The sequence below is a fragment of the Grammomys surdaster genome, unplaced genomic scaffold (genome assembly GCF_004785775.1).
Source record: "Grammomys surdaster isolate TR1022 unplaced genomic scaffold, NIH_TR_1.0 210, whole genome shotgun sequence".
Taxonomy (NCBI): domain Eukaryota; kingdom Metazoa; phylum Chordata; class Mammalia; order Rodentia; family Muridae; genus Grammomys; species Grammomys surdaster.
Genome location: NW_021604655.1, coordinates 1,242,355 through 1,256,900, shown reverse-complemented (window position 1 = coordinate 1,256,900; position 14,546 = coordinate 1,242,355). Strand labels below are relative to the sequence as shown.

The 14,546-nt window shown below is 43.4% G+C and overlaps 1 protein-coding gene across 6 annotated transcripts in view; it reads left to right on the top strand.

Moving 5' to 3' along the window:
• Gpatch2l (G-patch domain containing 2 like) overlaps positions 1 to 12,114 on the top strand; it is a 48,811-nt gene extending 36,697 nt beyond the window's left edge. For 4 of the 6 annotated variants that reach the window (XM_028771881.1, XM_028771880.1, XM_028771878.1 and 1 more), the window contains 2 exons: positions 1,756 to 1,850; positions 9,134 to 12,114. In XM_028771881.1, the coding sequence (XP_028627714.1) occupies positions 1,756 to 1,850; positions 9,134 to 9,309 (271 nt within the window). In that variant the 3' untranslated portion in view covers positions 9,310 to 12,114. The remainder of the gene's footprint in view (positions 1 to 1,755; positions 1,851 to 9,133) is intronic. The other 2 variants (XM_028771882.1, XM_028771883.1) reach the window with 2 other exon arrangements.
• The last annotated feature ends 2,432 nt before the right edge of the window (positions 12,115 to 14,546 follow it).

The following is a 14,546-nucleotide window of genomic DNA, read 5'->3' as shown; positions in this document are numbered from 1 at the left end:
CACACACACACACACACACACACACACACACTGGATTTCCTGGAGATGAAAGTACAGACGGGCAGGTATAAGCTACCTCATGTGGGTGCTGGGAGGGAACTTGGATTCTCTGCAACTCCTGACTGTCCTCTCCAGCCCCAGCCCCACACACCAGACTTACTTTCTGTTTTTCTTTTTTCTTCTTTTTAAAATGGGTTATAGCTGTTTATTTTTTAATTGTGACAAAATATAAATAATATAAAGTTTACAATTTTAATCTACTTTTCAGGGTTCATTTATCCGTTTGACCGTTTGATTTTTAAAATTCTTCTTCCTCTAAGTTCTGGCTACCATATACTTAGGAGGATCAGCTTGGCCTGTGCTCAGGACAGTAGATCATTAGGTAATTAGGAAAGAAGTGTAAATATGGTGCCTGCTTTCAGGATCCCCGTTCTAATCTCAAGGGGATTAGGCCTCATTAGGGAAGCATGATGCATGTTCACCAGTCAGATAATGATTCGTGGCACGGAAGCCCTGCAGTGCTGAAGGGAAGCTTTGTGTAAAAGCGACACTCAGCTTAATCAGACTGCAGGGAAGGAGGAGGTGAGGAACTAGGATATCATGGCAGCTAGTCCAGTGGTAAGGCTGTCATTTTCTGGAGAATCTTGCCTTCCTTCCTTAGATTATTTAGGTGTTTCATTTGTGAAATAAGCTGAAAATACAACAGTTTAACATGTCATTGACACATAATTTGTATTTTTAAGGTCACAGAAACCAAATATTTAATTCGAGATATAAACAGTATTAAAAATCCAAATTATCATTGGGGTACATGAAATGAAAATTCACAAGGAACCAATAAAGTGTTAAAAAAAAGAAGGCAACTCAGATTCTCAGGGCTAGACGCTCTGCTCAGGGCTCAGGAGCACTTGGAGCCCCAGCACACACGTGATGGCCACTGCTGTTTGTAAATCCAGGAGATGCAGATCCTTCCCCTCCAACCCCTAAGGCATCAGGCACACATAGGATGTACACACATCCTTGTAGACAAAACACTTGTACACATAAAAATTTTAAAAACCCAGATTATCCAGTGACAACAGGGATAAACATTTTTGCATGGGCTTTTCTTTTTAATTTTTTTTTTGGGGGGGGGGAATGGTGGTAGTGGTAGGTTTTTTTGTTTGTTTGTTTTTGTTTTGTTTTGTTTATTCGACTGGCTTTTGAGACAGGGTTTCTCTGTGTGGCCCTGGCTGTCCTAGAACTCACTCTATAGACCAGGCTGGCCTCAAACTCAGAGACTCACCTGCTTCTGCCTCCAGAGTGTTGGGATTAAAGATATGTACCACCACTGTCCAGCAGGATTAAACTTTTTATAATTCTATGTAAATGAACCCCTTTCACAGGGTATCAACACATTTTCAATCATGTGGAAGCAAATATTTCCTTAGTAAGTTCAGCTCAGTTGGAGCTAGAATTTTCATGTGAAAGCAATGTAAAAAAAAAAAATGATGTGATGAAACCCATATTTACCTAAGCTTGAATTTCTGCTTCCTGAAACCTGTTAAATAGTTGAGAGTGCCATGTCTTATGGGTTCTGAATAATTCTGAGCGTGTGCAGAAGCCGCAGTGACAAGTGGCGAGAGCTGGTGCCTGCTTTTTTACCGTATAGCTATAGCGGGGCAGAGACTTCATCTAGACAACACGACGCCTCATAACAAGGACTGCGACGTTAACAGCTTTCTTCTTCCTCTTCTTTCTCTTCTCTTTCTGCAGGCAGGCAAGTGTACACTGGGGACCACCATGTTCACGTGACATTAAAAGGAAACGGAAACCTGTGGTCTCAGCATCTTTTTCTAGCCCTAGCACAGGTGATTATATACAGTTGTCATTTATAGAACAGTGTTGTGTTCCGAACGCTAAGTTATGTGTTTTATATACCTTTCCCTCTGATCTTTGTGATAAGGAATCTCTAATCCTGTTTTATGTAAGAAGTTGGATGCTGACAGTAATTTTCACAAGTCTGACAGTGGAGTCTGCTTTTTCATCCTGTCACTGGGCTTTCTGTGTTCCTCTGTCAGCTGTCCCAGTTGTTTGAACCTTTGCTGGGGTGAAGTCCATGCTGAAGCACACCCAGCTGGATAGCAGCTTGTTCAGCGACAAGTGGCTACCTGGGTTCCCATACTCTCTTCTTTAAAAAATAATTTTTATTTTATTTTACATATGTGTGTGCCTGGTGCCCATAGAGGCCAGAAAAGGGTATTGAATTTCCTAGGACTAGAGTTATAGATGGTTATAAACCACCATATGGGTGCTGGAAATTGAACCTGGGTCCTTTAGAAGAACAGCCAGAGCTCTTAACCACTGACCCATCTCCCTAGTCCCTGCTTTTTTCTTTTCTTTTCCTTTCTTTGTTTTTTTCTTTTCTTTTTTTTTTTTTTTTTGAGATAGGGTCATATGATATCGCTCTGGCTGTCCTTCAACTCACTACATAGACTGTAGACCAGGCTGGCTTTCACCACACAGGGATCCATCTGTCTCTGCCTCCTAAGGTGTGTACCACTATGCCTGGCCCTGTTTATTTTCTTCATTGGTGAATACAGTGCAGTGCATCCTCACTGGTTACGTATAATAGCGTGCCCATTTTTACTCATCATGAAATGTCTGATTAAAAACAAATTTTTCAGATAAACCTTTTTTGTTTCTATATAAAACTTATGCTAGTTGGTAGAAGCCCAAGATTGCAGCTATCTTTGGTGGGAAAGTGCCCAAGAGAGGACACAGAAAAATCTGGGGCTCTGGAAATGTTCTACATTACTGACTAGACAGGGGTGACATGGGTGTTTATATATGTAAATGTCTTTAGCTTTACACTTAAAATGTGTGTACTTTACCACACATATGTTAACAAGTATATTGAATATCAAGCCCATTGTAATTAAATTAGTTGCCCTAGTTAAACTACAGGTTGAACGTCCCTAATTTAAAAAATTCAAACTCTGAAGCAATTCAAAATATGAAAGCAGTCAGCAGCAGCACACGCCTTTAATCTCAGCACTCAGGAGGCAGAGGCAGGTGGATCTTTGAATTTTAGGCCAGTCTGGTCTACAGAGTGAGTCCAAGTCAGCCAGAGCTAACACAGAGAAATCCTGCCTTGAAAAACAAACAAAAACAAGAGCGAGAAACTTTTGAGCACTGACATGCACACGTAAGATGAATTCTCAACCTGGCTTTGTATGCTGGGCTGCAGTCAGAAGCAAGCGTGGTAACAAATCCTATGCATGGCCTCTCTCAGCTGTGAGGATAAGATGTGAGACAGACCTGCACCCAAAGCAGTTTTGCACCCAGACAGCCGGGAGACCGCTTACTTCACTAGCTGTGTCCACATCACGTATCCAGAGCAGTTGGGTGCTGAGTGAAGATATCGAGCAGGCAGGTGTGGACATGTTCTTCTCATGCTCTAGAGTGGACCTCTTTGAGCTTCTGTTTGAGGTGACTGTAATTCTGTGGCTCATCCTAGACAGTTATCTCAGGCCTAATGGTTCTTGTGAATTTTGATTGTGGTTTCCGCCTGGCCAGGCCCTGTGCAGGCAGTTAGTCTGCAGTAGTTGACTCAGCCTCTGCCTCAGCTTTAAGGACAAATGCAGTTCTTACTGTTCCCACTGATACATGAGAAAACTGAGGGCTAAGTGTAAGTCACCCTCTGAAGGCAAGTGTCAGTAACTCACAGGGTCCTGATGCCCTAGATTCGCCCTTTAAACACTTGACCATCCTTCGAATGTATGATAGGATTATTCCAGACTGTGAAACTCAGCTCACTCCTTGTTTCGCCTGCATTGTTTAAAGAATTTAAGCCTTTTTTCTTAATTTTTGTTCTCTTTCTTCCCCTCCTTAATACCTTGGTCCTATTTCTTGCTTTTAATTTTTTTCCAAGTTCTGGGGATCAAACCTAGGCCCTCATGTGCAGAGGCAAGTGCTGTACTGCTGAGCTCCACCCCCACCCAGCTTTAGTGCTTTATGAGAGCAGAACCATGGGAAGAGTTTATTCCACATTCAAAGCAGGGAATGTAGTTAGTGCATTAAAGAAGATGTGTTTCTGATGCCGACTCCTCTCCCCTAACTTGTTGACTGAGCCCGGCTTCACCGAGCACTTTCTTTCTTTCTTTTTTTTTTCTACTCACAACCTGAGTGCCCCATGGAGGTGAAGGACACAGCCTGAGCCTGCACCATCAGTCAGGAGAACAAATGGGCTTGCTCTGCCTACCATCGGGCCATCTCGGATTCCACCTCTTTTATAGAAATGAGTGATGAAGAGAGGTGCGTCCCGCTTTGCCGCTGTATTAATACACATCAGGGGCCAGCTCCTGGCACTAAATCACACAGCTGCATACATCTGTTATCAGCTCTTCACCCGTGTGATGAACAAGACTGCAGATAGAGGCTTCCTTGTGTCATTCTTTATAGGATTTTCCTAAAAGAATAAATAGCTCAGATCTCTGCCAACACTCTCCCTGTCACCGTGATGAATTCAGCTTCTTTCTTAAGCATGCAGCCACAAATCTCTGCCCTTCCCCCACCCGTAGAAAGTTTTGAGTTGAAATTGACTGAATTTAAAGATCTTAGTAAGGCTAGAGGGTGAAGAAAGGAAGGGACACCCAGGTCTTCCTTGTTTTGTTCGTGTGTATGTGTGTTAATAGCGCAAAGGCTGGGAAAGCACCCTCTCGGTCATTAGGTAGATCCTTCTGGAACTGGAGCGCTGTTATTGTCTTCTCTTTGTCTCTGCTTCCCTTCCAGCCCTAGCTTTAATGTGGATAGAGGTTTAGTGCATAGCTGTTTCCTGGATCCTAGTGAGTAAGTGTGCAAGCCTTTTCTAAGAGTGGTACCCAGGCTGTACTGCATGCTGAATCAAACTAGTTGTATTAGGCACTTAAAAAAATGTATTTGGGGATAGGAGTGGAAATAACCATTTTCTTCAAAACTTGAGAGTCAGTGGCTGTAAGAAATTTAAGGTACCCAGGCTTACACTGAACCATGCTGCTTGAAGTGATTTTCCTCATTAGAGCTCTTGACATGCAAATCACTCCTTTACCTTCAAAAGGTAAACGATGGTTTTTAGAATAGGAGAACTGGGACCATTGGAGATTCTGTTCAGAGCCTGGATAGTTTAGGCTATTCCTAAAGCCTTTCCCCCAACCTTCCATTCCCTGGGATTATGACTGCCGTTGAGAAGCTGTTTAACAGATGATCTGTTAGTTACCCTGAGCAGCAAGCCAGCTGAGTATTTGGAAGGGTAAGTGTTTTTAATCCATTTGTTCACTGCTAACCCCCAACATTTAACAAGACACCTGCCACTACAACAGACTTAGTAGGTAGTATTTATGAATAGACCAATGATATCTTGTTTATTTTTATTAGTATTTGTGAAGCTACTAGTGTCATTGTGACATTTCCCCATGTAGATAATACACTTTGATCACCATCAGTCTCTGTTACCGTGTATTGATCTCCCTCCCACTATCCCTTTCCTTTCCTCTAAGCACTCCTTTTACTTCCATATATTCTCTTGGCTTCTTTCATTATTTTTGTGATGTACACACATAAATATATACAAATATTTATACATGCATACAAAACTTGCGTTCACATGTATACACACAAAACCTATTGAATCCGTTTAGTGTTGTTTATATGTACATAATTTTGGGACTCACCATTGGGTACCGGATAACCACTTAAGGGTCTCATTCTTGTGGGAAACTGATTCTCCCTCTCTGCAGTCATCAGTTTTCTGTAGCTCTTCATCTAGAGGTAGCCCTGTCTGATTTCCTCCGTTCATGCTGGCATGTCAGTTGATGATGTCACTGTCTAGATCTTGTTTAGGCAGACATATTGTTGATCTTTTATGGGTGTGGCATCCCTCACTTTTGTAGAGGACAGTCTCACAGCAGATGTCTTGGACCTCTTGCTCTTGCAGTCCTCCTCACTTCCATCTTGTTGATGTTCTGTGTGCCTTAGATGTAGGTTAGGTTGTACACAGTGACCAACACAACAAGAAATCACCAATAATGCACAGTAGTACTTATATCTTGGGAGTAACCAACAGCTGTATGAGTGCTCTGTTGCATGTATACCTGCATGTCAGAAGAGAACATATGATCCCTTTATAGATGGTTGTGAGCCACCATGTAAGTGCTAGGAATTGAACTCTGGTCCTCCAGAAGAGCAGCCAGTGTTCTTAACCGATGAGCCATCTCTCCAGCCCTATGATTGGTCTTAAGGCATGATCAAGAGGAAGGATTTTATGCCTGGTACTCTAAATCTAGCCAACTACACATGATCAGTGAGGTCAGAACCTAGAGAAATCTACTGCTGCCACTTTCCTAAATCAGTGTAATCTCTAACTGCATTCTTACTACTTCCCCTTAAGTGTGGGTTTCAATGAAGCTCTGCTTTGCAATAGCTGGAGACCATTACAGCTACAGCTAACTGATGAGACTGGAGAGAACTGAGCCTAGGGTACTAGCCTCCGATATATGTATCTAAATTCATTATTTTTAAGTTGAGACAATGTTCTCCAAATTATTCTAACCCCTTGTCAAAAACTTAATTGCTATAAAAGATGATTGATACATAAGGTACAGAAACACAGTGTGGCGGGCTTATATATAAAAGACTATTGATACATAAGGTACAGAAACACAGTGCGGCGAGCTATAGTCTTATTCACCCTGGGAAAGGTTTCCCCACTTTGCTCAGCAGCAGCTGTTTTCCTACTTGTCTGTTGTCTTTTGTTTTGTTTTGTTTTGTTTTTTTTTACAGACATGCTTCTTTAAAGACACTGCTAAAGAGTATGTTGTCTGCTTCTTCGTGTTTCTGGACCTCATACAAAAGAATTCATATTGACAGGTTTCACCCAGTTCTGTTTCTGACATTCATACATGTTTTCTTGTACAAAATCCTTCTGTCTCTGACTGCCACACACAGAGTATTCCAGTGTAGAAGGAGGCCTGTGTCACAGCTCAGTGTTCTTGATGGCTATTGGTCATGTCCTACTTTATACTGTTGGGAAAGGTGCTGTTCTGGGTGAGGATGGGATAGACATTCTTCTAGGTTACTTCATGCTCGTTTGATGGTGGTTTCAGAAAAAAGACAATACTTGACAGAGACATGGTCAGAACCCTAGAGCATTTCTGGTGGAATGTCAAGTACTATATCCTATAGAAAATCGTGCAGTTTCTCAAGATGGTCATCATAAGACTGTCATGAGATCTGCCATCTCTGTTTCTTGATTATGTCACCTAAAGAGTTAAAAGAAGAAAATTTAAAATGTTAAAAAAAATGTTATCATGTTGTGTGTATGGCTGTTTTTCGTGCTTGTATGTCTATGTACCACATGCATGCAGAGCTCACAGAAGCCAGAAGATGTTGGATACTCGGAAACTGGAGTTACTTAAGGTTGTGGGCCTCCCTGTGGGGGCTGGAATTGAACCTAATTTTTCTGAAAAAGCAACCAGTGCTCTTAACTGCTGAGCCTCTCTTCAGCCCCCAAAACATAGATTTTCCTATAGTGCTGTTCACAGCAACATTGGTCACAGTAGAACAGCCCAGATATGCATGGCCAGGTGAATGAGCATCAAAATATGGTGTGTTTACACATGGACTGTCATTTAGCTAAATTTTTTTTGTGACCCACTATTAGAAACGTACCAAGGCTCGCTTGTTCTCGCTCTCATGCGCTCTCTCTCTCTCTCTCTCTCTCTCTCTCTCTCTCTGTGTGTGTGTGTGTGTGTGTGTGTTTACACACACACACTTGGGTAGACTTATTGGATGGGAAAGAAAAATCTAAACTGTGCTGTATTTTGCCATATCTCAGTGTATTTTGCTATATCTCAGTGTATTTTACTCTTGGCAGAGTGAAGACACTCTGGTGGGATGAGGGTGGTCTGTTGTGATCCACTTGGGCGTTTGGAAAGGTGAAGAACATGACAGCACTGTGGTGGGATGCCATTGACATTCAGTGGACCCGGTCCAGGGTGCTGAGTGTTGTGAGCACACAGCACAGCTCCACACCAGCACTGACTTCCCAGTCCAGAGTGTCTCACAACACGTCCTTAAAGTACTGTGCCTCAGTCTGTTTATTTCCTTGTATTCACTCGTAACACCATCATATTTGGGGTCCAATGTGGCAAGAAAACCATAAGGCTTCCAGCCCAATATTTGAACATGAATTGCTACTTTTGATTTTGTTAGTTTTGTTTTCTGATCCATAAAATTTGGATGATAGTGCCTACTTGTAAGAGTTTTTGTTAAGAAATTAGGTTGTAGCTGGGCGGTGGTGGCACGCCTTTAATCCCAGCACTTGGGAGGCAGAGGCAGGCGGATTTCTGAGTTCGAGGCCTGCCTGGTCTACAGAGTGAGTTCCAGGACAGCCAGGGCTACACAGAGAAACCCTGTCTCGAAAAACCAAAAAAAAAAAAAATTCGGTCGTGCAGGTAATAAATGGCACAGCTGTGACCCCAGCAGTTGGAGGCTGAGACAAGAAGGCCTTGACTTTGAAGCCATCTTGGGCTACTTCATAAGATGTTGTTTTTAAAAAGAAATGTGTACACACACACACACACACACACACACACACGGTGTAGGAGGGAAGAGTGGGGTAGGAGTCCTGAGTGTGCAGTGTATAGCAGAGCAGTGCTTGGCACATGTATGTTTCTCCATGGGTGAAATGTTTTGGGTTTTTCTATATTGTAAATTTGTTCTAAATGTTTTAAATGAAGAAAACAGTAATAGGTGAATAGGACATGAAATTCAAAGATTAAGAAGCTTCTCCTTCCTCTTCTTCTTTCTCCCCTTCCTCCTCTTCCTCTTCTTCCTCTTCCCCCCCTCCTCTTGTTCCTCCTCCCTCAAGATTTATTTATTTTATATATGTGAGTATGCTGCAGACACACCAGAAGAGGGCATCAGATCCCATTACAGATGGTTGTGAGCCACCATGTGGTTGCTGGGAATTGAACTCAGGACCTCTGGAAGAACAGCCAGTGCCCTTAACCACTGAGCCATCTCTCCATCTCCAGCCCCCAAGAAGCTTGTTTCTAAATGCCTCTTATCCTAACTTCTTATACTAACTCATCTCCCCTTCTGTTGTGACACACAGTGCACCCAGATGTTCTGGAGCCAGCCCTCCCAGCACAGAAGCCTCCTGACTCAGAGTGGTTGGACGGGACCGCTGCAGCAGAGAAAGCCACCGCCTTTCCTCCAGCCACATTTTTCAAAACACCGCAGGAAAAGAGCCCGGGATGCAGCTCAAGCCCAGTACCCAATGGGTGTTGAACCTCTGTATCGTACAGTCTTACTGTTCTGATCGGCAGGCTTCGTCCTGATGCCATCAGGACCAACTCTTCCTCACATGCAGCAGTCACTCTTTCTTCTAGAAAATGATATTTGAGGAATCTCTTTTTGTAAAATATCAGTTTTCTTTAAATGGGCGGGGCATCGTCTGCTGTATTCCTTCCTTCCTTGCTAGCCCACCATTCACCTCCAGCTGCCACCTTAGAGCTGCTGCTCCTTGGCAGCTGTGTCTTTGTTCCTGAAAATCTAGTAACAGCTTTTGCCTACCTTCTGTGTAGAGCTTTTAATATCGCTGATGAAGTCCTAAATTTGCAGCCAATTCGAAACACATTCCTGGATGGAATTGTGTCTATGCAGTAAGGCTTGCCATGGAGCCTTGATTCACTCAGTGCCAGTAAGATACATCAACCAAGTTCTCAGTTTGGGGCCCTAGAAGAGACACCAGCAGTTAGGGTTGGGAGTTTATTCCCTTGCCTGCTCATGGTCTGAGGGGATCGCCAGCAACTCCATTGTACCTGACCTCCTCCTCATGCTCAGTGTTCTACTGACAGGGCACAAAGGTCTGTGTACTACAGGGCAGATGGGGGTTTAGGTGCTCAGCAAAATAGTGGATAGTGTTCTGACCCCGATCTCATTGTTAGTGTTTTATAGGTCAGTAACCAGTGATAAGCAGAAACTCATGCTCCGTTATCTGTTATGATAATGGTTGGTTGGAGCCATGGTTTGGGAAGGAAAGATGTCTTTCTGATATGCCTTTCTATGTGGTGTGTTTATGACTGCTCAGCTGCAAGTACAGTTGTATATATAGTCCTGCCAGAAGTCAATGCTACTTTGTCAAGGTGGGGAATAAGTGAGTGCCTGCAGCTGCTGGGAAGAGCCACATTTCCCAGGAGTGTCATCTGGAGCGCCTGTCATTCAGGGCCTGCCTGACAGGATGCTCTCTCTTTTTATCAACTGAGTGCGTTGACTCTGAAACACACGTAGTGTTTGTTAAATACTCACTGCCTTGGTCATGTAGGAGAGAATAACCTCTCTTTAAGACAGCTTCCAGGTGATCTGGTGCCTCCTTTTCTTAAAGGGTAATTATCCCTCTCACACGGAGTGCAATCAGTGTGTTCATTTGGGAGGGTGCTCTGTGACTCCTTAGCAGTGAGGTGGGCAGGGCCCAGAATTTGAGTCTGTTTGCAAAGGGCAACCTGAAGCCCGGTGTTTACAGATCTTGGGGATGCTGAGACTGTGTCAGCTGACCATAGCAAGAATGGTAGAGGGGGGTGCAGAGAGAGATCGTAGGATGAAAAGGGTAACACCAAAACCTGTCCCCCAGACTCACTCTGATTCTTACAAGGAGTGAGTGTCTTATGGGTGTCTCAGCTGCATCCACAGAAGACAGGGACTGTGGCACTGTTACAAATTCAGAGATTTAAGTGGACGCTTGTGCCATTGTGTTCCTGTAGTGGCCTGTGGAACACATTTCTTCTGTTCTGGGTTGGGTAGAGGGAAAAATCTACTGACGATGCTTTTTAAATGTTTCCAGACTGGTTCATGCAGACACTGGTCCTGACAGTGACCTCCACCGTCAGGTGCAAAGGTGTCCAGTGGCTCTCCTTTTGGTACATTATGGTACACTGCCTGGTCGTCCTCTTTTTACCTGGGATTTAAAGTAGCTTATATATACATATTTATTTATATTTTAAATATCTCTCTGAAGCCATGCCAATTTTCAGAGGTGAAGGCAGAGTTGCATGCTTTACTCAATCACAAGTGAGCCCAAACTGAAACAAGAGACGCTCGTGCTCTTCTGCCTGGGTTCTATAATCTGTTGTTTCTCACTGGTACCCTGAGTCAGCCCGAGGCCCACAGCTATGACGCGCTTTCATGACTGTTTCTCATCTTTGTTTGTCATGTGTTTCTACACATTTCTGAATGCTTTTGACAGGGACCATCCAAGATTACAGCATCTGCCTGTAATGAATGGGGATAACGTTATTTACCAAGAAAACAGAATATTAAGCACATAAATTCTTTCTAAAGCAGGGTTGTAATGTATGCTCATTTTAAAGTGTAAGTGCATGCTTACGGATGCCACTCATCTGCTTATTTTCTATGTTAACCAGCTTCGGGCAAACTTTAGTATCAGTTGTGTTTTAAACCTTACATTCAAAACAATTTTTTTATGGCACAGTGGATAATGTCATAAATTTAAGATCTGCTTTTCAAGGAGAGGTGCACTTTTGCAATCATGTTTGTTCTCAGTATTGAAGATCACTTGACAGACCTTAAAGATGGCCTTTGACTGTGCTCATTCATTTCATATCAGAACTAATGAAGCCAAGTGCCGTGGTTCTGATTTCCATGTTCTGATGTATTCTTATGGACTATATGGATGTTTCTCTGAATTTCACTGGCTTGTTTTTTTTTCTATAGTGGACAAAAGTCACATTATCTACTTGCATGAAGTCCATTCACAAGACGTTAGCTTTACCAAGAACTTTAACGGGATCTGAGACTATTTTCGGATGCAGTGTTTAGAGAAAGAGCTTCATGTATCAACCTCCCTGGGTAGCTCTTTGGTCAGAACTGATGAGAGGACGAATTCAGTGCTGTTTACACGGTGCTACACTTGGAGGGGCAGGATACGGTGTTCTGAGTGACATGTGGTTGGGCCTTGAGTTTTTTAGAAGTCAATTGCAATAAAAAATTTCAGATGACATTGGCTCTTAAACAAGACAGTTCTCACAGCAAATGACCCAAAGTAAATAAAGCGTCTTAACTTGTGGTGCTTATGAATGAGGCCTTTTATTAAGTAAAGCTCAATGCAGAACAACCGGTAATTAAATTAATTACCAGTCCTGATTAAGCTTTGCATTTGGGGACGAGAGACATTAAGCATGTCTGTCTGTCTGTCATCTATATCTACCTATCGATATCTACCTATTTATCCATCTATCTAAAATTTCCTTCCAATGTCCAGGAAGTTCTGCTGCACCTGAGTTACCATCACAGAAGCCACTCAGAACTGAGAGGTACAGGTATTAGGAGAAGCTGCCAGGCTACCGTGGTCATGGCTGCATTCAGTGTCTTAGGAAACTTGTTTGGGGTGAGAGCACAGAGACTGGCTCGAGCAAACATGACTGCTGCCTTGTTGGGGACATAGCTTAGACAATGAGGTAGTGGAAGCATTTCACTCTAGTCAGCCTCTGCCTTTGCTGAAAGCTAGTTTTGCTTGTCAGTATTTATCTCCTGTTGCTGCAGTTAGCAGAGCTACAGCTGCTAGTCACCAGGGGTGGCTCCTGTGTGACAGTCTCCGAGAAGGAGGGCCTGTGCCTGGGAATGGCTATGCCTGGGAATGGCAGTGTGGAAGACAAAGGAGCAGTAATGCTGAAGGTATAGACTACAAGGTTTTTCAAAAAGGAGCCCAGCAGTGCAAATGGACAGAATAATACACTCCTAACAGTGGGGAAATCTCTCGGCAGATCAGCAGATAGGAAGATGAGGCCCATGCTGAGGATTCAAAGGAAAGCCATCTTAGGCAGAGAGGGGAAAGGGCTGCTCCTAGCAGAGCCTCAGACAGGTCTTAGACTAGCAGGGAGTTCAGTGCCGAAAATGGCCATCGTGGAGAACAGTCTCCAGCAAAGGGAGAGGGCCAGCTCAGGGCAGTCCTCAGACCAGCAGCACCTACCCACTGACTTGGCACCCGGGCATCCCATAATCCCTCAGCAGCCCGTGTGCCATTAGCAGTTAGACTGTCTCCTGTAGTAGGGTCTGCCTATGTGCTTGGCAAAGACGGGCTTGTGGATGATTCCTTGCAGAAACTCTCAAACATGGCTTTGTTCCCCGTGTGTTTGCTCCCAGACACCTGAAAGATTGCTACTAAGAAAGAATGATGTGGAAGAAACCGTCCCAGTGGCCACAAGGAGAAGATGGGAGTGGCCTGAGATAGGAGTTGTCAGTATAAAAATGTTATATAAGATACAGCCACCTGTGAGCTTACAATGTTTGTTCATTAAATCTTAGTTTCAGGGAAAAGCCTTACACACTTTCCCCCACATAATGATGTATATACTTTGATATAAAGCTCAGAAAAGGAAAATTAAAAAAAAAAAAACCTCAGGTTCATCACAGGCATATAATAAGCAGCTACTGAGTTTGGTAATCTCAGAACTTCAGTTCTTCACAGCCCACCCACATTCTCATGGCTGCTCTACACAGCTAATCGGGTGCGAGGGCTGGGAATCCAGCAGGAATAGCACACAGTTTTGTTGTCTGAGTCATGGCTTCAGCATCTCAGAATGTGATAATCTCATCTTGAAGCCTTCAAAAGGAATGGACATTGTTCTTTATGATTTAGTCATAATTAAGGTGGATCCTGACCACTGCCAAAGCTCACAGCCTAAGCCTTCCTTTCCAGACAGATGTGGTGAAGGAGTTCCCTGCGTTTGGGAAGGTGTTCCGAGAACTGCCTAGTCTTGTTCTTTATACTCATACCTGTGTTGTTGGTTTGGCTCTCAATTGTTACAACCATTGAGAACAGGACATGGCTTTTCTTTCCCATCTTAAAGACCAATTAAAACCATGAGTCGCAAAAAATAGCCTCATTACTAAATAGCTATCAAAAGTCTCTTGATAGTGCTGGGCCTGGTAGCACACATCTCTGATCCAAGTATTGGGAGGCAGAGGAGTTTGAGGCCAGCCTGGTCTACATATTGAGTTCTAGGACACCCAGAGCTACATAGAGAAATGCTGTTGTTTTTTTTTTTTTTTAAAAAGGCTTGATGATGGTCCATGCCAGCAGTGCCAAGGGGCTGGCCTGAACTTCATAGCAAGACTGGCTTAACAATCAGTTTTAAAAGCTTCCTAAAGTTTAATGCAAAATTTCTTTTTGCAAGGTAGTTTATGGACCTCATAGTCTTCAAATATTATAAATTGAAGAGTGAAAGAAGAGAGAATTTCATAGCCCCTGGGTAGCGTTCTTAACTACATTGTATTCTTGCCAATGGCTAATGAACAACAGCTGAGCAAAACGCCACCACCCCAGAGTCATGTAACAGCCCTACTCCCCAGTGTCCTGGCCAGTGCTGCTCCTGGTAGCAGTTTTTGCTTTGCAAAAACTATTCCAAACCCTGTTAACCCCAGCCTCTCAGCAACTGACCTCACACACACCCCCATTGAGAAGAGTGTCCCCCTGCCTCCCAGCTACACTTCTCTTGCCCAAGTCTGTT